This window comes from Globicephala melas, chromosome 1, assembly GCF_963455315.2.
Source record: "Globicephala melas chromosome 1, mGloMel1.2, whole genome shotgun sequence".
NCBI classification, from domain to species: Eukaryota; Metazoa; Chordata; class Mammalia; order Artiodactyla; family Delphinidae; genus Globicephala; species Globicephala melas.
Window position 1 is genome coordinate 123,512,246 of NC_083314.1, and position 27,747 is coordinate 123,539,992.

General features: G+C 37.9%; 1 protein-coding gene across 1 annotated transcript in view; it reads right to left on the reverse strand.

The window, feature by feature from the left end:
* Positions 1-27,747, reverse strand: part of TNNI3K (TNNI3 interacting kinase) — a 297,506-nt gene that overhangs the window by 85,590 nt on the left and 184,169 nt on the right. Inside the window, exons 20-22 of the mRNA XM_060304278.1 lie at positions 16,285-16,337; positions 15,698-15,750; positions 11,730-11,862 (exon numbers count right to left, since the gene is read on the reverse strand). Of these exons, the coding sequence (XP_060160261.1) occupies positions 11,730-11,862; positions 15,698-15,750; positions 16,285-16,337 (239 nt within the window). The remainder of the gene's footprint in view (positions 1-11,729; positions 11,863-15,697; positions 15,751-16,284; positions 16,338-27,747) is intronic.

A 27,747-nucleotide genomic window follows, 5' to 3' on the forward strand; every position in this document is an offset into this window, starting at 1 on the left:
ATATAAGCATTTTCTCATGTTATTAAAATTCTATGTTAACATATTTTTATTGACTCTGCGTTTAGTTTGATTTACTTAATTATTTCTCAATTTCAGGTTGTTCAAATTTGAGTGTAAACACTTCAAAGAATATGTTTTTTAATATGACTTTCCCAATTTCACAGATCATTTATGGTACTTTGAGGAGTGAGTTAATATGTCAAAGGGCACAACCACTTTAAAGACTTTTGATACATACTGATGAACACTTTTCCTAAACAGTTGTAATAATTTATACTCTCAATAACAAGTGTATGAGAGGGTTGTTATTATACCTGAATCAGAATTAGGTTTTCTCATTTTATAAAAGATTTTGCTAATATGAGAGGTAAATATATCAGCTCATTTGCTGCTGTTTATATTTTGTTCTTTGATAAGTAGTGAGGCTTAATATTTTCCCAGATATTTATTAGTTATTTGTATTTAAAATATTAAGTTCATGTCCTTTGCCCACTTGGAATTTCAATATTTCCTTGCAACAGTCATCTAATTGTACAATGGTTCCAGGCTGAGGGCAGAGTCAGGAATTTCATTCCTGCTTTTGTCTTCAATGTCCTTTGTAACATATTTGCATTATCACATTTTCCAACCATTTCTGGCCACTATCAAGTACAGTTGCTGACACTAAGAAAACAAAGAAACAAAAGACTGCTCAAAACATATTTAGCAAACTTAACATGACTCAAAAAATATGTTTTTTGTGTCACAAAAACCTAGGCTTTTTAGGTTCCTTCCAGTAGCTACTCTTGACTATTTTTAATTCTTTTTGGAATGAGGTACATAAATAAGCAAACAAATAAACTGATGCTTAATGATCATTGATCTTCTAACTCTACTTTTTCACCTTATGATCAGTTGGATATTGTTGAGCTGGTACAGCTATAAGCACATAAACCGGTGTAGTGAACACATTTAAACTAATTATACATATCCCAATGGGTGGGGAGGGACTATTCATAAAGTGAGTTAAACTCAGATGCAGGTGCCAAACGTCTCCTCTGAAACTCTTAGACTGTGATATCAAGTATATAAAGTTACTTGTTTGCTTCTTGACACTGTGTCTGAAAAATCAGTTTAAGATGAACAATATTTAATTCTCCATTATTCAAAGTAGATTCTGCAAGGTCTCGGCATCTCCTTCTCCCTTTTGCTTTACGCACCCTTGGCAGTGATACTACTCATTAGCACCTCTGCCAGAAAGTGGGCAATACAACGTGAAGGGTCATGGAATTGAAATTTGTCACTGTTGAGATTGCTTTGTCAGTCTTGCCTGAGTGGCCATGCTACACTAGCTGCTGGGAACTTTTCTGGTATTCCAGATTCAGGAAAGAGACTGTCACCCATTAATCAATTTTTTACCTTGATTGCTACAAAAATATGTGAAATGATTTATGTAAACGTTGGTTTCCACTTTCACGACTGAAACTTTTCTATTAAGAGAAAATAAGGATACATTTGAAAATATCAATAACTTAATATTGAGTGCCTATTATTTCTTCAGTATTACCCTAAGATAGTTATCAATAGTTTGGCAAATTTATAATCTAGATTCTAGAGTAGGACTGTCTAAAAGAACTTTCTGCAATGATGAAAGTGTCCTTCTCTCTTGTTCAATACTGTCACATATGGCTATTAAGCACATAAAATGTGGCTAGTGTGATTGCGAAACTGAATTTTTAATTTTACTTAATTTCTATTAATATAAATTTAAATTTAAATAATCATGTGTGTCTAGTGGCTTCCACATTGGACAGCACAATTCTAGAGCATAGCTCCCATTATCCTGAATGAGACAAATTAAACACAAATTTGTGAGTCAACCTCAAGGGTCTGCATAACCATGGTGTTGATTTGGGGATTCAAGTTCTTCGTTATCAAGAAAAGAAATGAAAGGAGATCGTGATTGTTGTCTCTCAAAAGAGGCCAGTAACAGAACAAGCATTCAATACAACATGTGTTAACCTTCATTCATTTATTCAAAATGTATTGAACATTCTATGTGAGTGACAACAGGCAGAAAAAAACGAAGTGTTATGCTTTTCCAAAGAAATTGGTAAATGGATGAATAATAATAAAGAAATGAATTACTGTATATTTCACTGATTTAATGGTTCAATCATAAGTTGTGAAATATGATTCTTTTTCCCCTGTAATTCCTTTTTCCCTACCCTCTTTCTCTGCATTACATCTACTGTCATTTAGGTTTTAACTTAGATGAATTCTCTCTGGATGACCTTCCTATGGACTCCCATAGCACTCTGTCCTACAATAGTATGTATTATATTAAACTTAACTGCCTATTTACTTGCTTGTCTCTGCAAATAGATCACAAGCTCCTTGAGGTCAGGGACTGTGTCTTTTCAGCATTGTGTCTCCTGTGCTTAGCACAATGACTGGCAATTAGTAGGTATTCAATAGATATGCAGTGAATGAATCAATAAATGAGATAGTTCAAAATACGATTTCATTGGAAATGATATAGATCATGGTATACAGGACGCAGTACACATTTACCGTACAAATGAATGAAGATGATGGATTAATGCCAATTAATATATTGCCCATTATTATGATTTTAGGACAGAACATAATGCATAGCTATGAAGAAACACTGTAGAATGAATATAATGTTTAGTTTAATGTGAAATTAAAACATACTTAGATAAATTATTGCGATCTGGTGGCATATTTAGTCCATAATATTATCTTTTGTTCAAAACATTTTGGGAGGGGGCTTCAATAAACTGAAGCAGTATAAATACTAAGAAATGTCCTTAACTAGCATATCTGGAGGCCTAATTTTCAGTCTGTCTTTGCTTTTAACTCTCTGGGAGATCCTAATTAAGCCAATTTGCCTCTGTGAGTATTAATTTCTCTAAATGTAAGATGAAACAGTGAGGGCACACTGTAATGGTGACAAGTGTGGGCTTTGGGGACAAGAAGCCATGACTTTAAGTCTTGACTACACCTCTTACCAGCATGTGATGTTGAGCATACATCTTATCCTAATAGAACCTGATCCGTGGCTTATCGGCAGAATTAAAAGAGTCTTCATAGAGCATCTGTTGCATTGTTGGCTCTCAACAAGTGTTAGCTGTTATGGTTGCTTTAATTATTATCTACAGATCTAAGGCTCTGACTGATTCCTTTCAGTCTGAACCTAGAGAACTAGATATCAAAAATATTATTGTATATTTTCTATTCTGTTTAGATGAGAAATCTTAGTTCTTCGTGAGGTTTCTTTGAGCATGAATACCAAGTGAAACATTGCATTGAGTTACTGCAAATCACAAGGCTAAAAACCACCTCATTGGGTTTCCCTGGTGGCACAGTGGTTGAGAGTCCGCCTGCCGATGCAGGGGACACAGGTTCGTGCCCCAGTCCGGGAAGATCCCACATGCCATGGGGTGGCTGCTCCCGTGAGCCACGGCCGCTGAGCCTGCGCGTCCGGAGCCTGTGCTCCGCAACGGGAGAGGCCACAACAGTGAGAGGCCCGCGTACCGCAAAAAGGAAAAAAAAAAAAAGCACCTCATCTGTCATCAGTCCCAGTTTATAACGCAACGTGGCCATTATAGAAAGGATGACTATGCAGCTCTCCATGATGAACTTAATTACTTTATATTGCTTTTGGATAAATTGGTACTAGCTTCTGAATTCCTAAAGTTAACTTATCGCTTCCTCTCTTAGGTTTTATAAAAGTAAAAAAGAGAGAAATGAAGTACAATATATTGTTTGTAAGTTTTGACTAAGATAAAATTGCCAGAATTTTTTTTCTAGTTGGTGTGTATGTGTGTTCTAAAAAATACAATTGATTCTACTTCATAGTTTTTAATGGGCAGGGCTGTGGTGAGACAAAGCAAATGCATTCTACCATCCCAGCAAGAGCTAAGACACATTCTTTGTTAAACTGACACTTTTCAGTGATGTATCACCAGAGCATACAGCATCTGAGAGAGACCATGAGATTGCAATCTTGAGATTGTACTAAGAATGGCTTAATTTTTAAAACCACATCCCATTCTCATTACAGACTGTCAGAAGAATAGATTAATTTGCACCATTGTCTGTTCTCATTGCAATCTTTGTCAGTGTAATGAAGTATTGGCATGTTAACATCAGCTATTTTCATAGAAATATCACCATCCGTTGGACCGATTTGATCTTTCCAGTGATCTGTGTAGTGAGTGGCTGGCATTACTCTTCTCAGTGATAAACTGATAAAGATGTCAGCATAGCAAACATAGGATTTCAGAACTTTAGTTCACTCTTATTTTCCTATCACCTGTCAAAGCACAGTCCACATCATCAATGTGCTTATGCCCTTTGAGGATATTATATTTAAGATGCTTTAGGATCCTAATTATATATGAGCAGAAGATAATCATCTAATATTAAGCAGGTGTAGCAAATGCAAATGGCTATAAATATATGAGACCTGTGACATAACTGGGTCTCTAAATTTCATTAATTCATAATTTTTAAAACCACCTGTGATACACAAAATGTCTGCAAGTCATATTTGGCTACTGGACTGCAGTTTGCAACTCTGAGGTAAAGCCTCAATACGAAGTTTCACCAGAATCTGGCTAGACTGAATCGGCAGATGTTCTTAATTTGCTGCCATGTCCCAGACTTAGAGTCTGGCATTAAGGAAACCCAGGACACTGAGCTGAGTCTCCTTGTGAACCAGATGGCACCACACATGAAAACAAAAGAAAAATAACAGTCTCTCTTCTTTGGCTGCAAACTATAATCTGAAAGTGATCCACAAAATTGGGTACCTGGTAATAAGGGAATGGGATTGGATAAAATACAGACTGATGGATTAATTCATCCCAGATTTCTTCTTTGGTTTTTCATGAGGTACCAAAGGAGACAGGCCCAGGAGAGAAATAAACTATGGGAAGCAGGTGCTGGTTTCTTTTTTTAAAATGTATCCAGGACAGGTCTTGTTTGCCAGGTCATACCAGCTCTTTTTTCATCTTGCCTGGTTCTTGTCTCTCTGCTTGACTTCATAGCGTGGCTCCTTGCCCTTCTCTCTTCCTGTATCCATCATCCTCCTGCTGGCTAAGCCAGAAGCCTGGAAGTCCTCCTGGTCTCCTCCCTCTCCCTGGTGCTTCCACCTCAATATGTCCGCAAGTCCTGTTAAAATCTCTCAAAACCAGCCTCTCCTTTCTCTTCACTACCTTAGTTAAGATTTTATACATTCTCTTCTAGATTACCTGGTTCCTTGCCTCTGTTTCAAACTTCTCCAATCCAGCCTTTGCTTTGTAGCAAGAGGGAGCGTTCTAAGATAATAGAGTTGTACTATTGCCCTGCTTAAAATTCTGCAGTGACTTCCATTGTTGACACAGAAGGTCCTTCACCATGTAGCTCTAGCTTTATATTTACAGCATGTATCTTGCTGCTGATTCCCTTGTATTCTCTGATTCATCGCTACTGAAAGATGTGTGAATCTCTCATGCTCTGCACCTTGCCCAGGCTGCTTTCTGCCAGGACACCTTCACCATCTCCCCACTATTTACCAGTTAAATAGTACTCATCTTTTAAAGATGCAGTTCAGGTATCATCTGCTCTAAGAATCCTTCCTTGATTTACCCACCAGTCTGGGCAGGAGATCCCTCGAAGGAGGAGCTGTTGCCCTCTGTGTTTCCCTCTAGCTGGGATTTACTCCGCTGACTGTACTTTTCTCATGCCGTCTCTGCACTACAAGGGAATGCCCTTTTCCTCTTTGTTTTCTCGCACAGTTCTTGGCCAGAACTGTGGATGGCTTAATATAATAATAATAGCTAATATTTATTGAGAGCTTACTGTTGCCAGACATCATTCCAAACCTTTGAGGCAAGTCCTACTAGTATCCCTGTTTAAAAAATAAAGACACTGAGGTACTGAAGTATAGCTTGGTTAAGCAGTTTGAGTAAGCTTGCAAGACTCATGCTCTTACACTTATGCCAAGTCTCTTTAGCCTGAAAAATATTTTCTTAAAAATTGCTTAATTGCCAATATTTAAAAATCTTTCGATATCTGAACAAACACACAGAAATTAGTTGATATGGCAACAGTGAGCAAGCATCCCTATACTTCCTTCATGGCACTGTTTGGCTGGGGCTGGGTAGCAGCTGTCCCCTTGAGTCAGAGCATGTGATTTACAGTTCATCACATTATCCTGCATCAAGGGTTTTCTTGCTTCCCCTGATCCTGTAGGCATTTGATCTTGTGACCCTTGGGACAGTGCATGTAATGACTTTTTCATTTTTTTCTAAACCTGAGATTATAAGGTTAATTTGAACATATACTATGTAAAAGAGACCCTAACTTCAAGTTCTTCTGAAGGCATACTCATCACTTGCATAGGAGTCAATGCTAATATTTGCATTCTATTTATATATTTCACCCAGGAGATAGGATTCTGTTAAATCCAGGAGGATAAGCCATGTGTAATGTTGCTACTCCCATAATTGATAATCCTGTCCCACACTGTAGTCATGGATTTGTTGCTCATTGTAAATGGCTAATATGTAGCTTATATTGAATCTGATCCTTCACATAATTCATTGCTGAACATTTGCTAGACTGCCTAACCACTGTGATGATATTAACAGCCTCAGTTCTTGATGCATGGTAACTGTCCAACTTTAAAAAATTCAGTGTCTATCATGAACAACTTCTTTTGCCAATAAAGTACTATAAATTCCAGTATCTGAGATATTGGATTCAAGTTATTCTTAGGCAAGATATTTAACTGTTTTATTATATAATATTCTCCCTCCAAAAAGAGTATATATTCCTGAGGGCCCATGAGAGAGGGGATCTTTATCTTTTTGAACTATTCATTTTATAATTAGCAAAGGGTAACAAAGTAGAGAAAATTGCAAGGACACTGCACTTAACTGAATAGTGAAGAATTAAGGAAGATATTTTTGGAAGAAGTAATATTTAAACTAAGGCCTAAAAGTAAATTGGAGTTAGTATGATGAAAAGTGGGGAGGAGTGTGTCTGATAAACAACTAACGTGTGCAAAGACACAGAAGTGAGAGGAAATGTGTCATGTTGGGGAAATGAAATAGTTCCCTGTGGCTGAACATAGAGGACAGGCTGCAAGTGGCAGGCAGTAGACCTGGGGAGGAAAGAAGAAGCATAACTATGGGGGCTTTGTAGATTGTTTTATGAAATTTTTTAAATCTTAAGAACAAAGGAAACACATTGAAGACTTTAAGTAAGGGGAGTCAGATAATCAAATTTGAGTATTTAGAAAGCTAAATGTAGTTATAGTATGGCAATTGGTGAAAAAAAGATGGTGAGCAAAACTAGAGACAAGGATACCATTTAAGATACTGTGCAGGATTCTACTTGTGGAATAAGGAAGTAGCAGTGGAGAGCAAGATAAGTGGATAGATTTGAAAGATATTTAGAAAGGGGGATTGAAAGTAAGAAAACAAGTGAAAAGAAAAGGAAGGAAGGAAGGGAAGAACGACAAAAAGGAGGAAAGAAGAAAGAAAAGAAGGAAAGAGAAAAATTAATGGTGACTTTGAAGTTTTTATATTGGCTCCCTGGAGAATGAGAACTCCACTCAAGCACAGAATCATAGGAAGCCTCGACCTTATATTACAGTTTGCCCTTATCTTTCATCTTACAGTTGCAGAGAGATTTCAATTGACAAAGTTCACAAAATCATCTCTTTTGATCCTCACAGTAATCTCTGTGGAGTCATCATTAATTGCACTTACCAAAGAAACTGAGCTTGTGAAAGAGCCCAGAGGCCAGAGGAAATGCAACACATTCAAGGAAGCAAGGAAAGAAGGTTTGGAGTGGCTGGAGCATAGAAAGTGAAATGGTGCAAGTAAGATCAGAGATACTGAATCATGTAGAGTGTTGCAGGACATAGTAAGAATTTTGAGATTTAATCCTAAGAACATGGGAAGCCATAGATGATTTTAAGCAATGGTCACATAATCAGGTTTGTTTTTAAAATGTCATTTTAGTAGATGTGTAGAGATTGGAGAGGAAGAGAAGAATAAAGAGAGAATGATCAAAGAGCTATTGCAGTAGTTAAAGTGATAAAGATGGCAGTTTGAACTAGAGTGGTGGTAGATAAAAATTTAGATGTAGATACGGGTATATACCTCACCAATTCTATTCAGTATTGTACTAGAAGTCCTTGCCTGTGTGAGAAAGCAAGAAAAAGATTTAAAATACACACATATTTGAAAGAAAGAAATAAAATTTTCTTTATTTATACATGCCCTAATCATCTATGTGCAAAATCCCAAAGAATGTACAAGAAAGATACTTGAACTGATAAGTTAATTTAGCAAATTTGTAGGGTACTAGGTTGTTATTTAAAAATTAATCATGTCTGTATACTAGCAAAACACATTATACATTGAAATTTAAAAAAACATTTAAAATAGCATCAAGAAACACAAAATTCATAGAAATAATTTAAAAAATATATGTGTAAGGTTTCTATGATGAAAACTACAAACACGCTGATGACAGAAATCAGACCTAAATGAAGGGAGAGACATACTATGTTTATCAGTTGGAAGATTCAATATGCATAAGTTGTAAATTCTTCCCAAATTGCTCTACAAATTCACTGCACTTCAATCAAAATTCAAACAGGCTTTTTTTTTTTTTTTGTAGAAATAGATAAGCTGGTTCTAAAATTTATACAGAAAAGCAAAAATCCTATAATAGCAAAAGCAATTTTAACAAAGAAGAGCAAAGTTGGAGGATTCATAGTAAATGATTCTGAGATTTACTATAACTTATCAATGTATTGTAGTATTGGTATAAGGGTAGACTTATATCAATGGAACAGAATAGAGTCCACACATATGTGGTCAATTAATTTTTGACAATAGCACCAAAATAACTTAATGGATAAAGGAAAGTTTTTTAAACAAATCATGCTGAAAAATTGGTATCCATATTGAAAAATAAACAAATAAATTAGCAAAAGGATAACAAACTCAACTTTTACCTTGTAGTGTTAAAAAAATAACTCTAATAAATCTTATAAATATAATATCTAAACCTACAAGATTCCTGTGAGAAAACACAGGAGAAAAACTTTGTGATCTTGGGTGTGGCAAGAATAATTTAGACAGGATTCACAAAATATTTAAAAGTTTGATAAGGTAAACTTCTTTGAAATTAAAAAGTTTTGCTCTTTGAAAGACATTGGTAAGAATATGAAAAGGCAAATCACAGACTAGAGAAAAATACTTGCAAAACACATAGCAGATGAAAGATTTTACCTAGAATCTAAGAACTCATTAGTATATAAGATAATTTGCACAAATACTTCACCAAAGAAAGAGATATGAGCAGCAGATAAATGCACAAAAAGATTATCAACATTAATAGTTATTAGAGAAATATAAAATAATACCACAATTATTTACCATTATATACCTACTCAAATGGTTAATATTTTATTTTAAATAGACAATAAAAAAGTGCTGGCAAGGATGTGGATCAACTGAAATCCTCATACACTGCTGGTGGGAAGTCATAGTGGTACAAATGCCTTGGAAAAAATCTTACCATAAGATCTAGTAATTACCTCTTATGTATTTATCCAAGAATAATGAAAACATCCACACAAAAACCTGAACGGTTTTGGCAATTATATTCATAATTGCCCTAAAGTGAGAATAACTCAAATGATCATCAACTTGGAGTGGATGAATAAATTGAGGTACATCAACACAATGGAATATTACACAGGAATGAAAAAGAATAAATTACCAATAAATGTACTAACATGTCTCCATTTATATGACATTCTGGAAAAGGCAAACCTGTAGGGACATAAATCAGATCAGTGGTTGCTAGGGGCTGGAGGTGGGAAAAGTGAATTGATTCCAAAGATGCATGGGGGCTTTTTGGAGTGACAGAAATGTTCTATATTATGATTGTAGCTGTGATTATACTGTATATATTTGTTAAATATATATTTGTTAAAACTCATTGAAATGTTAGTCTAAAATGGTAAATTTTGCTACATAAGTGATACTACAACTTATACTATATAAGTTAAACCTGATTTTTAAAAATGACAATTGCAATAGTTTAAATGATGAAGATGGTGGCTTGAGCTAGGATGGTGGTAGATGACGGTAAGTAGTAGGTAGATCCAAGATGTCCTTAGGATGTAAAATCCACAGGAATGGATTGGATGTGAATGGATTGACACAGGAGGTGAGAGGAAGAGAGACATATCTCTCTCTTGTGAAAATACTACAATGTGTCTAGAATTATAGTGGATTTTTAACATATACTCATAAGCCTTACCAGAAAGCAAATTCTAAGAGGTAGAGAGATAGCAGCATATCAGAGCAAGACATTACAAATAGCAATTTTGGTCCCGTTCTAAATAGAGTCTTCTCATCCACCCTATAATAAGGGCCAGATCTCATCATTTAAAACCATAAAAGCATATAGAGAAAGATTAGGACGATTAAATAAAGAGCATATAATTTGTGAAAAGTACTTTGTTAGATACTATGCAGAGTGTAATTAAAGACCATATGGTTATTAGGGGGAAAATGCCTTGAATAGACAATATGAGTTATGGCTTTTGCTCTGCACATGAGTACTAATAAATATTGTGATCCTGGTTAAGACTTTGAACTCGTGAGCATCCACATTTGTAAGATATGTCTTTCCCTAACATCCCTTTTGACTTGATCCATCTGATATATTGTGATAGGGTGGCCACTTAAGAAGCTTACAATACAATTCATTTAAAATTTATTTACGATTTAATTTGAAAACAACTTTTCAAGCACGGTAAGTTCTGGGGATGCAAAGTCAAGGAGTTTTTAGACTCACAGTGGATACAAGTAAGTAAACAGTGAGACAGTGCTGTTGTATCTACAAGAGCAACCCAAATAAAATGGAGAGAGAGATGCAAATAAAACTTACCTCAAATATTTGTACATTTTTTCCTGTGATTAGATTCCCTACCTCTACCTTCTACATGTACACAGAGTATCAATGTATATTATCAACAACAAAATTATAGCCTCACTCACAAAGTTCCATTTTTAGAATGCATCTAAATATGTAATACAAAATTAGAAAAAACAATTCTCTTTTGTATAATGTGAGACAAGCAGAAAGCAGTCCTGATAGGTTATTTTTATGTGTTGCTACTTTCAGTTCACTCTTATATGCACATCAGAAAGGCACTTCTAAATCTAATCTCAAAAAGTAAATATTGCATTGTTCACATTATTTGTACCCACATTCCACATGGCCATTATCATTTGCTTGTTTTATTAACAACAGATACATCAAAGCCCTAAACTTTAATAATAAAATATGCCTACACTTCTGTGTGCCTGTATCTAAAACCACATAGTTATAGGCCATTAAGTTTTCTGGATTGGGCCACACCTTTAAACAATTTGAGACCGTTTCCTTACCTCTCACCTTGCCAATCCACCAAGAATAGTCATTTTGGGGAAAAAAATGTTTCTTGAATTTGTGAAAATGCACAGAACTCTGGAAATCAGAGAAACTTCTTTTTTTTTTTTTTGCCTCACCCCGCGTCTTGCAGGATCTTAGTTCCCCGACTAGGGATTGAACCCACACCCTTGGCAGTGAAAGCACAAACTCCTAACCACTGGACCTCCAGGGAATTCCCTCAGAGAAACTTTAATTGAGGCATGGCTTACCTGGCTTGAGATGAGCAAACGGAATTTCGCCGGTGAGAAGTTCCCACAGACACAGAGCATAGCTGAAGACGTCAGCTTTGATGGTGTAGCGTGTACACTGTGTGAACACCTCAGGAGCCATCCAGCGGAGGTTCTGTGGGTCAAGAAACATCCACAAGTCATTTACCAAGTGCTTAGTTCTTCTACTGTAGAATAGTGTTCTTCTTAGTGAGGATTTGTTAAGTGTTCTCTCGAAGTTCTCAAAAATATAAACTTAAAATAACATCGATACTGCCCTCAGTGTGCGCAATAAACTGGCCCGTTCATACAAAAACAGTGTGTTTACTGCTGCTGTTTAGTTTTTTAAAGGGCATTTTCTTTTTATCATTGGAAGATCATGAAATCCATAATTCTTTCCAAAATATTGTAACAATATTAATCACCAAGTAACACTGCCTCTCATGAAATGATGATCACAGCAGCAGCAATTTTTTGTGTAACTCTGAGCATCTTTCCCCTGGAAGCCTTACAAGCTTCTGAATAGCCATCCATGGGTTCATCTAAGAACTCTATGCCTCCCTGGGGGTGAGTCACGCACTGTGGGAGGAAGCTTCCCTCCTTTGGAGCTTCAGGTTGTAGTTTAGGAAGTCACTAAATTAGACCCATAAATAATGCCCTGATGACTGAGGAGAGAAACGGCCTGAGGGTAGTGCCCAGAATATTCGTGTGAAGCAGATTCCTCACTGGCAGGATCAGGTGTGTCACATCTCCTTTGTTTCCCAGCAGTGTTATTTCTGAATGCTGTTCGCGCCATATTCCAGAAAGCAAGCCCATAAAACGTTACGAGTTTCCCTGTACAAAGGTCTACCCTCATGTTTTCACGGCATCATTTACACCCTTTTTACTTGCAGTTATGTATTTTTAATTTTTAAATATAAGTTTCCGTTTAATTTTTAAATATAAGTTTCCGTTCTGGGATGCATAAATTTGGTTTATTTGTGGTTTAGGAAAAAGAGGACTAGATTTTGAGTTAGGAGATGCAAATTCTAGTTCTGGCTCTACTGCAGACTATTTGGGCAGTTCTGGGAAAGTCTCCTATGCTTCCTGGACCTCAGATTCCTCAAGGGCAAGACTGAGGAGGCAGCCCCTTCCAGCTCTAAAACCCCATGGCTTCATAGCTGTATCAATGGATTTTGCCAAATACCTGCTTTCTTTGTATTTCCACTGAAAGAAACCAGTATTCTTTTATTACTCCTAGTGAAATTCTGTGTGTAGTGTTGCCTGCTGATAATTCTTTTGAAGTGTCTACATTATTTTGAAGTCATGCATAATTGCACCTTTCCAAGAATATCTTCATTTCGATTATGGTGCTTATATGCAATTCTTCCACACGAGCTTTCACATTCCAAATAGCCTCCATTTATATAGCATATTATGTGTTGTGTCACAACATTGCATAAGGGGGAGTAGGCATACAGTCTGGCCATTTTTTTCACGGGGAGGGTAATAGAGTAATTAGCAAACTTACATAAAGCCACATAACTAGTAAGAAAGAAAATAACCTTCAAAATAAATCTAGAGTAGTGCTGTGCTTAAAGACTCCACTGCTAGGATAAAAGAATATTACTTGCTATTGGTGAAATTCAATTCAATTCCATTTGACAAAAGGTTATTTAGTCAGAGAGTCTCAACTGGCTGCATTTTAGAATCACCTAGGGGAACTTTTAAAAGATACATGTACCCAAGATCAACCTCAGGCCAGTGAGATCAGAATTGCTGGGGGTTGGATTCAGGTAAGGATGCTTTTACAAAGTTTCCAAAGTGATTTCAATGTGCAGCCATGGTTGAGATCCACTGAGTTAGCTATCTCTATGTCAAAGGTACTAGATGAGATCTGTTTGTCCTGTCAATAAAGGACTCACTCTTCCCACCTCTCATCTCCTACCATTCTCCTCCTTGTTTACTCCACTCCAGTCACTCTGGCCTTGAACACACAAAGGACTCTCCTGCCTCAGGACCTCTGATATTACTGTTCCCCCTTCTACACTGCTCTTCTCCTCTCATGGATAACTCCACCATAGGTCTCTTATCAAACGTTATCTTTCTCTTTCTCTCATCTAAATGGCTCCCTCTATCACTCTCCATTCATATACTCTGCTTTATTTTTTCTTCATAACACATCACCGTCTGGTATATATTTTGTTAATTTGTTCAACGTTTATCTTCTTCTATTAGAATATTAGCTCCATAAACACAAGAACTTTGTTCACTGCAATATCCCCAGTTCCTTAGAATGTCTGGCATCTAGTAGGTATTCCATAAATACTTGTTGAATGAATGAGTGAAATTTAATTGGGGAAACCAGCATGCTTAATCCTACTTACAATACAACATGGTCCATGATGTCGTTCCTGCCCTTCCTCTCTTAACTCATCTCTCATTTTGTCTTCCTCACACAGAGCATGCCAACAATGCCAAGCTATTTGAAGTCCCCCAGGAGGTCTGGTGTTTCTCATCCTCCCCTGTGCCTTTGTTCATGCTGTTGTTCACTCTGTCTGAACTTATTTATCCCTATTCATTCCACCTGAGCTCCCATGATGCTTTGTCACATCTCTGTCACTGAACGTCCCCACTGCTTTCAATCTTATCTGCTTATTACTATGTTTTTTCCGACAGAAAATGAGTTACTTGAGATCAAGGACTAAGCTTTTATTTGCATTTTGTATTCCTGGCCCTTTGCACGATGCCTGACACACTGTAGGTCCTTGATAAATGTTTGTTGGGTGAGTCAGAGTACTACATAGCAGTGCAAACAAAGTGCTACAAAAGCACAGAGAGAAAAGTGTGTGGGGAGGAGAAGGGGGGAGGAAGTTTATGGGAGGGAAGTTACTTAAAATGGATACAATTTCCTGGGCCATGCAAGATGAGTAGACTTCCTCCAGGTGGGGTACAGTGAAGGGCTTCATGGGCAGAGAATATGATGCTGGCAGAGTCACAGGGCTGTGAAAGTGAATGAAATGTTTGGGGAATAGCCAGATGGCTTGTATGCCGGGGGCATAAGGGACTTGAGAGAAGTTTAGTGGGAGAGGAGGTCACAGAGGAGCCTTGGGGTCACATCTGGTGGGGGGGTATAACATTTTAAGCATCATCGATGGTTTATAGGAAGAAGTGAATTGTCAGAACACAACACTTGGCTGATGTTGCAAAGAATGAACTGGAAGAGAGGACTGTAGTTAGAAGCCTAGAGCAATGGTCCAGAAAAAAGATGGAGAGGACCCAAACTGAGGCAGTGGTAAATGAGAGTTTGGGATGAACTTTAATAAAGAAAAGGAATAGAAACAAACAGAAAAAGTGATGGAGCAGTGTGTAAGCAGAAGCAGGAAAAGGAAGGAACAGAAAATTAGCCCAAGCTTCGGTAATTAAATAACACAGCTAGTCCAGAAAGAAAAGTGCACTTCTTTGTGTGGAAGGGATGGGAGAAAGCAGATGATGAACCTAATTGCAGACATTTTGAGTACAATTATGCTTGCTTCAGATGTTAGCATTTATATTTTTCTTAAACATTAATGCTTGACTATATCACCTATTGCCTTACAATGTTAAAATGGAAAACTATGAATTGTTAGTAGATACGGGTAAACTATGGATTTTATGGTTACCTATTAAGTGTTAACTCTACCACTTAATAAGGAGATCTAAACATGAATGCCAATTATCCATGCCTGCCATGTACTTTTCGATTATATTTGAAACAAATTCTGTTATTTTTTCTGTAACATTTTCCAAATATATATCTAATCTATTTCTCTAACAGAGCCTTGAAATAGTTCTTTTGGGGGCTTACTGAAAATAGAAACATAAAACATTATCCCGCCCTTGGGAGAATGACATTTCTTCCAGTTAAAGCTGCTTTCACCTCCCTTCTTCTCATGCTGAGTTTACACATTTCAATTGTTTCATAATTATAGGGAACACGAACAGCAACAAACCCCAGGTTGTTTTGTCATGTTGTCTTCATCCAGAGACTGCAGAAATCTTGATTCTGAGGGAAACAGAAAACAAATTAATGTCAAAGGAAATATTTTAAAACCAAGGTCAGGGGCTTCCCTGGTGGCGCAGTGGTTGAGAGTCCGCCTGCCGATGCAGGGGACACGGGTTCGTGCCCCGGTCCGGGAAAATCCCACATGCTGCGGTAGCGGCTGGGCCCATGAGCCATGGCCGCTGAGACTGCGCATCCGGAGCCTGTGCTCCGCAACGGGAGAGGCCACAACAGTGAGAGGCCCGCGTACCGCAAAAAAAAAAAAAACCAAGGTCAAAGATTACAGCTAAAAGTTTGAAATGCCAAGAAACCTCTAACTTATTTAAATTTTCACTTCCTTTCTTTTAGCTGAGAATATGAAAGAGGAAAAACCGAAATAAATGATATACTTTTAAAATTCATTGAAATATGAATGACTTAGAGAAGTATAGCTGTCAGTGTGAAATCCATTTTCAGATTCATCATATAATATCAGCACCAATGAGTAATGGAGAAAGAAACGGATGCCACTTTGGGCATTATTCATGGAAATCTCACCTCCAAAATCTGCCACCACAGCATGCCCATCCTCATAGAGAAGAATATTGTGACTGTAAAAGAAAAAAAAGTAGATATTGAGTATACTATTTCCTAATCTGAATGGCCTCTCAATGAAGAGGATGCTAATCATCACTTGTTTACCCCAGAGGATAAATGACTCCCAAAAGGCTAACAGACATCTCAGATTAGTGACTCTGGTTTTCTTAGTTTTGCTAATCTGAAAGGAATGTTTATAAAATGTGGTCATTTTATATCTGACTTTGAAAGTATACAAAGTGTTCTACTTTAGATAAACCTTCTAAACATGTCAAAAAGACCCATTAGCTGAAGATCAGTTTTTCAGCTCTTTGATGTTCATTTGTTAACAAAATCTGGCTACAGGCAATAGTAAAATGTACCTGTGAGCATATCAGAGTCAGAGCAAGGGAATAAGCTTGCTAGAACCCTAGGCTTATAAGGACAGTTCAAGGCAGCACCTGACATGAATAGGAAAAGGACTCTTTACAGACAATGTCTTGGTCATTATGTTCTAGCTAGAATCCCAGGACAAAGAAGTGTTTTTAAGGCCTGAGAAATGAGGCCGGCTAATCTACTTTTTAAGGTCTTGGAGAGGAAAACATATAAAGGTCTTCAAAGTCTCCTTTCCAAACCAGAATTCAAGCTAGATCAAGGCTGTCTTTTTCAAGAAGTAAATCAAGGCTGGGGCAGTCCAAAGAGAGGTCATTCCTCCCACATATTGGTGAACTGAATTGTGGGATATCTTATGGACAAATGTATTGTGACCCAAGATTGCCTTTGAGTGTTTCTTACTGAATGCCTTTTTTTATGCTTATTTCACATTTGGTTTCTAAATGAGTCATTTCAGCATTAGGAGATCTCCTACTGGGTTTCTTTTAGTGCACATAGGCCATACTATATTAATTTATCTGCTCTATACTTAATTGTTTTGCTTCATGATCAAAAAAGGAAAATTTTATTATTTTCTAGTCCCAAATAAGTCCAGTATGATATTGAACCATTTATATAAGTGCTTCCAGGTGCTGAGTTGAGCTTTATAAGAAAGTTAGTTTTGAACTTCTCTTGTATCATAAATGAATTTTACTTTTATGGTATACACTTAATCCTCTTTTCAACTACCAAAAATCTAGAATGTGTTCAAGATTTTTTGTGCTTGGAAGAGCTCAGTGTAGAAGTAATATAGGGTGTTGAAACAAAAACCCCAATATGTTCTCTTTAGCTGTAAATTACCAATTAATACATGCTATGAGAATGACACTATCATGATAAAGAACTCTACAGCATCAGGAACTCTCTGGAAGTTCAAAGGCAGCAAGAAGAATGCATCAAAATGCTGTACCACTAGATTCCTTGAAGGATTTAGGTGACTTCCTGTACCACAATCCCTTAGCCTATCAAAGGATAATGAGTGTTACATTTCATAGATATCATTAAAACACATGCTGAACATGAATCACCAGTCAAATTAAATGATTATATGTATAGTACCCTATCTATTAATTTAATTTTGATTCAAATTAATTATCTAGAACAATGGTTATCAAAACAACTAGCAGCATATTCTCAATATAGAAAACAGATTTGTAAATGGAGCTGCCTTAGTTAAACACAGGGAAAGGCTCACAGAACCCCTACTTAAGCTTCACCTTTTCCAAAAATAGCAGTCCTTGAGGCAATAGCTTAAAACTATGCATGTAGAGAAGCCCCCAAATAAGTTACATGTCTAGGAAATATTTTGTTTATTCATTTGTTTGTTTAAATTTCTCTAAAGTAAATATTTTATGTTAACAAGAATAAGGATGACAATACCAGCTAACTGGAGTTGGGGTAGTGAAATGTTTAGCAAAATTTTACTCTTCTAGCAAAAGAAACAAGTGAATTTGGTCACTGGGCTGCCCAGTGCTTCCTGGTATGAGAGAGGCAGGATGTCTCAGGATGCAGGGATTATGCTCACTGTTGTATCTCCAACATTTTTAGCATGTGCTTATTTTTGGCACACTGCTTATACTCCTTATCACATTGGAGTACTCAATAACCATTTCTTGAACAAATAAAAGAAACTTAAAATAGAAAGTCACAAGTTTGGAAGGGTAAAGATTACATTAGTTAATCAGCAAGTACTTATTGAATATCATTCATCATTCTATAAATATTTAAAATTCATAGACTCATATGATTGGAAGATAAATTAGAACTAACCTAGTTTAACCCTCTTAGCTCCAGAGGAGGAGTACAAAGCTCAGAGAATTTAAGTGTATCAACAGACATTATATAAGTAGCTAGTGGCAGAGAAGATATAGAATCCACTTCATCTAGGCCAGCATTTCAGATTTTAGAAAAGTGCCTGGCAAATAGTAGGTGATCAGTGAATTTTATGAATTATTCTTGTGTCATATTATGGACCTTTCCCCAAAGCATGCTATTTACTTTCTCCACATTATCAAGACACACTGTTGGTGGGAATGTATATTGGTACAGCCACTACGGAGAACAGCATGGAGGTTCCTTAAAAAATAAATCACAGCAATATCCTTTTTGACCCACCTCCTAGAGAAATGGAAATGAAAACAAAAATAAACAAATGAGACCTAATGAAGCTTAAAAGATTTTGCACAGCAAAGGAAACCATAAATAAGATGAAAAGGCAACCCTCAGAATGGGAGAAAATATTTGCAAATGAAGCAACTGACAAAGCATTAATTTCCAAAATTTATAAGCAGCTCATGCAGGTCAATATCAAAAAAACAAACAACCCAATCCAAAAATGGGCAGAAGACCTAGACAGACATTTCTCCAAAGAAGATATACAGACTGCCAACAAACACATGAAAGAATGCTCAACATCATTAATCATTAGAGAAATGCAAATCAAAGCTACAATGAGATATCATCTCACACCGGTCAGAATGGCCATCATCAAAAAATCTACAAACAATAAGTGCTGGAGAGGGTGTGGAGAAAAGGGAACACTCTTGCACTGTTGGTGGGAATGTAAATTGATACAGCTAGGATGGAGAACAGTATGGAGGTTCCTTAAAAAACTACAAATAGAACTACCATACAACCCAGCAATCCCACTACTGGGCATATACCCTGAGAAAACCATAATTCAAAAAGAGTCATGTACCACAATGTTCATTGCAGCTCTATTTACAATAGCCAGGACATGGAAGCAACCTAAGTGTCCATCGACAGATGAATGGATAAAGAAGATGTGGCATATATATACAATGAAATATCACTCAGCCATAAAAAGAAACAAAATTGAGTTATTTGGAGTGAGGTGGATGGACCTAGAGTCTGCCATACAGAGTGAAGTAAGTCAGAAAGAGAAAAACAAATACCATATGCTAACACATATATATGGAATCTAAAAAAAAAAAAAAAGTGGTCATGAAGAACCTAGGGGCAAGATGGGAATAAAGATGCAGACCTACTAGAGAATGGACTTGAGGACATGGGGAGGGGGAAGGGTAAGCTGGGACAAAGTGAGAGAGTGGCATGGACATATATACACTACCAAATGTAAAATAGATAGTTAGTGGGAAGCAGCCACAGAGCACAGGGAGATCAGCTTGGTGCTTTGTGACCACCTAGAGGGGTGGGATAGGGAGGGTGAGAGAGAGACACAAGAGGGAGGGGATATGGGGATATATGTATATGTACAACTGATTCACTTTGTTATAAAGCAGAAACTAACACACCATTTTAAAGCAATTATACTCTAATAAAGATATTTAAACAAAAACCTAAAAACTAAAAATAGAGCTACCATATGATCCAGCAATCCCACTCCTGGGCATATATCTGGAAGAAACCATAATTTGAAAAGAAACATGCATCCCAATGTTCATTGCAGCACTATTTACAATAGCCAGGACATGGAAGCAACATAAATGTCCATCAACAAAGGAACGGATAAAGAAGATGTGCTACATATATACAGTGGAATATTACTCAGCTATAAATAGGAACAAAATAACGCCATTTGCAACACCATGGATGGAACAACAGATTGTCATACTGCGTGAAATAAGTCAGACAAAGAAAGACAAATATCATACGGTATCGCTTATATGTGGAATCTAAGAAAAAAGGTACAAATGAACTTATCTACAAAATAGAAATAGAGTTACAAATGTAGAAAAAAAACATATTTACCTGGGCATAAGAGGTGGGGAGGGACAAATTGGGAGATTGGGATTGACATATACACACTACTACATATAAAGAAGATAACTAATAAGGACCTACTGTGTAGCACATGGAACTCTACTCAATACTCTCTAATGGCCTATATGGGAAAAGAATCTAAAGAAGAGTGGATATATGCATATGTATAACTGATTCACATTGCTGTATGCCTGAAATTAACACAACATTGTAAATTAACTCTACGCTAATAAAGTTTTTTTGAAAAGTGTCAAGTTTGTAGGATATTCCCTACAGAGATTTTTCATATATCTACGGTTTAAGTCAAAACCTTAGATAACTAACTGAATTTTAGGATAACACAAACTCAATAGCAATGTTAATTACCCTTGCTAACTTGACTTTGCCTTAGAAACTCAGCCTTTTTAACACCACTTCTTTGATGACCTGAACCTTGAGAGAAGAATAACAATAAAACATACAAAGAAGGATAACTCAAGGTCTTTTTTTTTTTTTAGCTGTTCTTCTTATTTCTCCAGTGGCTTTCAAATAACAACGGTTGCTTTTGCTTGGGTTTCCCAGCAAGGAGAGATCAAGATAAAAGCATATAAATATATGCTAACATTGGACTGATTTAGCAATCATAAAGCAATGTGATGATGGAGGCAGCAACTAAAGCAAATCATCCAGAAGCCAAGGAATGCCACAGCTTCTGGAAGCTGGAAGAAGCAAGAAACTGATTCGCCTCTAGAGCCTGTAGAAAGCACTGTCTCTGATGATTCCTTGAGTTTAGCCCAGGAAAACTAATTTTGATCCTCTGACTTCCACAAATGTAAAAGAATAACTATATGTTGTTTTTAAAAAAGGACACTATGAGAGATGCAAAGTGATGAACATTATAGATTCCATCCTCAAAGACCTTAAATTCAGCTCACGAAAGCTTAGATGAGTGTGGGTAACATAAGAATTCAAAGAAAACAGTGGAGTTATAAAAGAAATTAGCTTTGGGCTTCCCTGGTGGCGCAGTGGTTGAGAATCTGCCTGCCGATGCAGGGGACACAGGTTCATGCTCCAGTCCGGGAAAATCGCACATGCTGCAGCTGGGCCCGTGAGCCATGGCCGCTGAGCCTGTGCGTCCGGAGCCTGTGCTCCGCAACGGGAGAGGCCACAACAGTGAGAGGCCCGCGTACCACAAAAAAAAAAAAAAAAAAAAAAAAAAGGAAATTAGCTTTGAAGTGGGCCTCAAGGAACAGTCTACAAATATCGGCTGAGAGCTGATCATGCGCCAGGAAATTTCCTATACACTGGGATATAGTGGTGACCAAGACAGGCAAAGAGCTTATGAGCTTACAATGCAGTGAGGAGGAAATGAGGCTGAGACAAAGGGGGAAAGAAGTGTAGGTCAGGGAAAATCTTGGTAAAGGCCAAGAGTTGGGAATGTGTGTAGTCTGTAAGAGGAGTAAAAGAAGGATGTACTTACTAAATTGGAGACTACATGCTGGAGTGTCATGGGGGGAAACTGAGTGGAGGTGGTGTTGGATTACAAGGGAATTTGAAAGCCAGGGAGGGAATTCCAGGCTTGACACAAAAAGCTAGCAGGTTTTTATACATAGGGTGCAATGCTCTAAAAGCAAGGGACTAGTGTTCAAAAATAATTTGAGGTACTGAAAGACAAAAGTAATAAGGTAAAGTGGAGAACAAAACAAAACAAAACAAAATAGGATGAATCCATCAAAATATTTGAAAGAAGTGTTTAGATCTTGGGACAACTTAGATATAGAGAAAAAAAGGGAACAAAAAACTTAGGATCGGGCTTCCCTGGTGGCGCAGTGGTTGAGAGTCCGCCTGCCAATGCAGGGGACACGGGTTCGTGCCCCGGTCCAGGAGGATCCCACATGCCGCGGAACGGCTGGACCTGTGAGCCATGGCCGCTGAGCCTGCGCGTCCGGATCCTGTGCTCCACAACGGGAGAGGCCACAACAGTGAGAGGCCCGCGTACCGCAAAAAAAAGGAAAACTTAGGATCATCTTCAACTTTTCCAGTTTGGAATACTTAAGCAGAAAGCAATAACATATCCAAATTGAAATGGCTGTCTTACTAAAAATCCTGTGAATTTTTTATGAAAAGTATAGTGGCTGACTTGGGAGGCTAAGGAACTTGACTAAAGTCATTTTTGTGCTTGGCAAGATTGGACTCACCAGATAAATAGCTATTATTTATACTAAACTGAAATAACATTCAAAGTGAACTCTTTTGTCCTTAACAAACAATAGCAAATTAAACAAAACAAAGATGTAGGGACAATTTAGGAACATAAGGACAATGTGAGTTCATAGCAGCAAATGGGGCCAAATGTCAAAAAGGATGCTGTGAAAATGTCATTGCAGAATGAGAGCACTTTGGGAAGTGCTGGAATAAAATGAAATGTTCTCTTCACCTCAAGATAGTCTTTTGGATCTGTCCATTTCTTCTTTAAATGCTCAGTAACAAAGAAAACTAATTTTTAGAACTACCTCTAAGATTCACCCATTAATTTTTTAGTTTAGTGCTAAGCCATACTTCCTATCTAGAGTGAAGCAAATGGAGGGGGACAAGTAAGGATGAAGTTGATGGAATCTGTGCTAATTAGTGACAGCACAAATGCCTCCTGATGGGTGTCATATCAGAGTCAGAGAGGTAATCTGACAGGTCACTGGCATTGGAGCGGAGGGTTCCTAGGGAAAGGGCTGACCTGGGAGCTGGGATAATAGAAGTGGTGTGATAATTATTAGTGATGAGCTCAAGGGTTTATTACTGAGATATGTCGTGAACTGCAAGTTTTGAGAAGGGTGAGAATAGTGGAAGTTGTGGGAGTCATGTGACAGTAACAGAAAGGGTGGTAGTAAAGAGAGAAGGGATTAAATATTGCGTGAGAGCCTCCTGTGGGCACACGCCGGTGCTTTCAAGATTTTTATGTTCCTCCTGGAGCCACTTTGTGGTTGGTATTAGCATACGTCTTCTACAGATGGATAATGGAGGCTCAGAGCGGTTATGTAAGATGGCCAGTATCATAGCTGGTAAGAGGTGAATCCAGCAGTCAAATTTCAGTCTCCAAAGTCTGCCCTTTTTAGGAGAAGCTGACCCTTGCATCGTCTGGATGGGCCCTGAGGAGCCCAAACTGCTAAGCCTGGATTTCTGGACAGATATTCCAGAAATTTTGCTTGGGTGAAGAATGGTCTACCAACTAGTGTCTAAAATACCTGTGTTCAGTATATGACTGTAAGGTCATAAGACTGAAGTAACAAGCTACATGGAAAGTAATCTAGTACACCTCTGTACCACCAAGACACAGCAGGCAAAGACTAACCTTCCTCCCTCCCAGAGTATGATTAATGTGTCATACACAGGAATGAAGCACAGTCACTGTGAACGGGTACTTGCAATCCGACCTGGGAAATAAGCCAGGCATATGAGGAGAGTCAGTGGCTTGGAAGCTATCATCAGGATCAAAAGAGAGAAATAAAAGAAAGGCGATGGGAATTCTGAGACTTCGTCTCCCCCAGAAGACCATTTGGGAGGTTCATTTTTATTTCTTTGCTTTTGTGGAAGGTTCTGGGGAGTGGGAGTCTGCTGTTATATCTGATGCTTTACAGAGCACCTTCACGCACATGGTCACATTTGGTGGAAACAGTTGAGTCAGACCCTTTTAATTTGAATTTGATAAAGAAACCTGTCAGTAACTGCTGGCACTAGCACCTTAGCCCCAATCCTACCACCTGGGAAAGGAATCCAGGGGAGGTAAGGGGCAGGAGATCAGATAGACTACCCCGAGAGGAAGGCAGAGAACAGCTACTATAATACACCAATCTGTACACACAACAGCGCCCACGCCCACCAGCACACGCTGCTTGCCTTCTAAACTCTCCAGACACGTGGTTAAGGGCGAAGTGTCACTGAGGAGTGCTCTCCAGATAGCAGGGAGTTTGGTAAAACCATTAAAGGAAGTTAAGCAGATAAAGGTCAACTGGTCCTTAATTCTTACAGCGATTTTTTGGCATTTCTGGATTTAACACTTGGACTTAATCTAAGTGAGTATGATTTTAAAAGCCCATGTTATTTGCTAACTTGTGATTTTGTTGTTACAAGTGAGGCTTATGTTCAGAAGCAAGCTGTTTGGCTGACAAGTGTGCCGGGTCAACCTGGCAGTGTCAGCAGCTGAAATGGCTTTCTTGCTGCCCTGGGTCATCCTGTGTTGTAGGAGAAATGATAAGCTGCAATCATGGTCACCCCTGTGAGCACTGCTCAGCTTTACTCTTCCTGCTGTGAAGGTCTAGTTTTGGGCTAGAAACTGCAGTGTCTGCCTTCAAAGAGAATGCAGTCTGATTGGGAATGCAATGCAAACTAAAAGGGAGAGACATTATCATCACAAGCTAGAATTTAAAGTGGTTTTCACTGTGAAAGACCTAGAGAAGAATCCAGAGAATGTAAGAATTAATTCTGAAAAAGATCATTAACAAAGGAGAAGAAAGAGTCTTAAGAATAGGAGGGATAAGAGGTAGTAGGTAGGACAAGGACCCATATTCAGGATACCTGGTTTTTGCTGTTTCTAGTCCTGTGATTAAATCATAATACTTGAACTTTTCAAGTCTTCCTTTCCTATCTTTAAAAATTGTGAGGGGAATGAAGGATATTAAAAGAGATAACACATGGAATTTTGTAAACTGTGAACTGCTAAATAGGTTTTCTAAAAAAATAAATTTATTTATTTATTTTTGGCTGCATTGGGTCCTCGCTGCATGCGGGCTTTCTCTAGTTGAGGCAAGCAGGGGCTACTCTTGGTTGCAGTGTGCAGGCTTCTCATTGCGGTGGCTTCTCTTGTTGCGGAGCACGGGCTCTAGGAGCGTGGGCTTCAGTAGTTGTGGCGTGTGGGCTCTAGAGCACAGGCTCAGTAGTTGTGGTGCACGGGCTTAGTTGCTCCACAGCATGTGGGATCTTCCCGGACCAGGGCTCAAACCCATGTCCCTGCACTGGCAGGAGGATTCTTAACCACTGTGCCACCACAGAAATCCCAGTATTGGTTGTTGTTAATAAACATAGGACCTAGCTTACGGAGTGTTTGTAATGACTTAAAGGCAAATGTGCTTTGTAAACCATACAGCCGTGTACATGTTGGGTATTAAGTGATGAGTCTTGAAACTGAAGTGATTTCCTGAATCAAAACCCACAGACTTAGAGAATGAACTTATGGTTACCAGGGCGGAAGGGTGGGGGGAGGGATTGTTAGGGAGCTTGGGATTGACATATACACAATGCTGTATTTAAAACAGATAACTGATAAGGGCCTACTGTATAGTATAGGGAACTCTGCTCAATATTCTGTAACAGCCTAATTGGGAAAAGAATTTGAAAACGAATAGATACATGTATATGTATAACTGAATCAATTTTTTGTACACCTGAAACTAACACAACATTGATAATCAACTGTACTCCAATATAAAATAAAAAGTTTTTTTAAAAAAAGAAACTGACTTTACTATGGAATATTTCAACTCACTTTTAGCCCTAGATCTCTTCTCCTTCCTTTCTCATTGTCTAAATGTACAATACTACTGCTGCTTGATTGAATGACTGCATTTCACCTAAAAGAATCTTTGGTTCCCTGACTGCATTGATACTGCAGTATTTGGACTTGGCTCCAGCTTCGTCTTTCATCATGAAGCAAATGATTTGGGTCAATTGTTTATGTAACAGAACTGAGTATTTATCTTTTTTGAAGTGTCTGTCCCTTACAGATCACTCCACAGTAAAGTTCTTTTAACCTCAACAATGCATGCACTTAGCAGAATACAGAATGTAACTGAGGGAAAGATTTACTTCATTCAAATAAGTGATGTGAATACAACCCATGCTCTGACCTTCACTTCTTTCTTCCACAGTAATAACAGTTCATTTTCAGAAAAAGAGCAAGCTGTTTTCAATGTGGGGTGTGTGTGTGTGTGTGTGTGTGTGTGTGTGTGTGTGTGTGTGTGTTTATATCTTTTAAGTGTTTTCTCCAGTTTTCTTTTAAACAAAAGTGAATGGAAATTAAATTCTGCTGGTTCCTTGTGACAAAAGAAAATTTTCTCCAACCTCAGAACTGAATTAATTTAATGAAGTCATTATGTAAGCATGAGTCTTTTCATTTTAATTGCCTGTATTGAAAATTTACCTAAAGTGCTCAAATGATTCATAATCAGTTGGCTATGCACTATAGTCCAGTACTAATTGTCACTATTAATCAGACTGGCCTGTTTATGAGACGATTTTTCCAATTCTGACTTTCTTCCAGAGCAAGACCGAAGTTCATGGTGGCCTTAGAAGGATCAAGGTGACTTGCAACTCTCACTCCACTGCCATTAAGAGTTTTTTTAAGCCACTTAAAAAAATCACATAAATATTAATTCATTTTTTTCTGAATTATACAACCACGTAATTGCCTATGTCAGTGGCTACTAACGAACACTAGTTTGCATGGCTAACCTCTCAGTGTCCTTATTTGAAGAGATGACAGCCCCTAAACTGTAAATCTAGTAACAGAACAGCAATGCTTCCCAGACTTCCTATAAGCCACTGTTTTCTGTTATATGCCTGATGGTGATTAACTCACATGATTAAAGACACATGGCTATCGGCATGCCTGGAAGCATTCCAAGGGTTAAATCAGTGGAAGCAATTAGGCTTCATTTTCAATCTCATCACACTGTGAAAGTCATTAGTTTACAAACACATGTGCCTGACAAGCAATCACTCAGACCTGAGGCTGAGGGGCCCTGGATCTGCCTGCTGCCACATTTTGCTGGTGGGGTGGTAGTGCTATGTGATCACTTGGGACTCTCTTCCTGCCTAAGACCCCTCTCTGGGGAGCACTGCCTTCTTGACCTCCAGCATAGGCAACCACATTATTCTCTCCTCTCCAGTCATCCTTGAGCAACTGCCACTGCCAAACTCAATGTGGCTTCTTTACCTCTGAGTATGTGACCCCCATACTCTGAACTGCTTCCAATTTGTTTCAAGTATAATCTAAGGTGTTAGCTAGACCCTTGAAATGCAGTGCAACTCACATCTACTTGCTTTGGAGCTCTGTACCCTTTCCTAAAAAATATTTCCAAATCATCTAGTTAGCGCCTTGTCGTCTACACATATTCTCATAGTCTCTTCTTTTTGGTATCTTTCTGCCTCTGACTTTTTTCTATCATCTCTGCTTCCTACTTCATTAGGTAACAACAGTTAATCAAAAACTCATTATCTTCATGAGGGGTAACTGCTGGA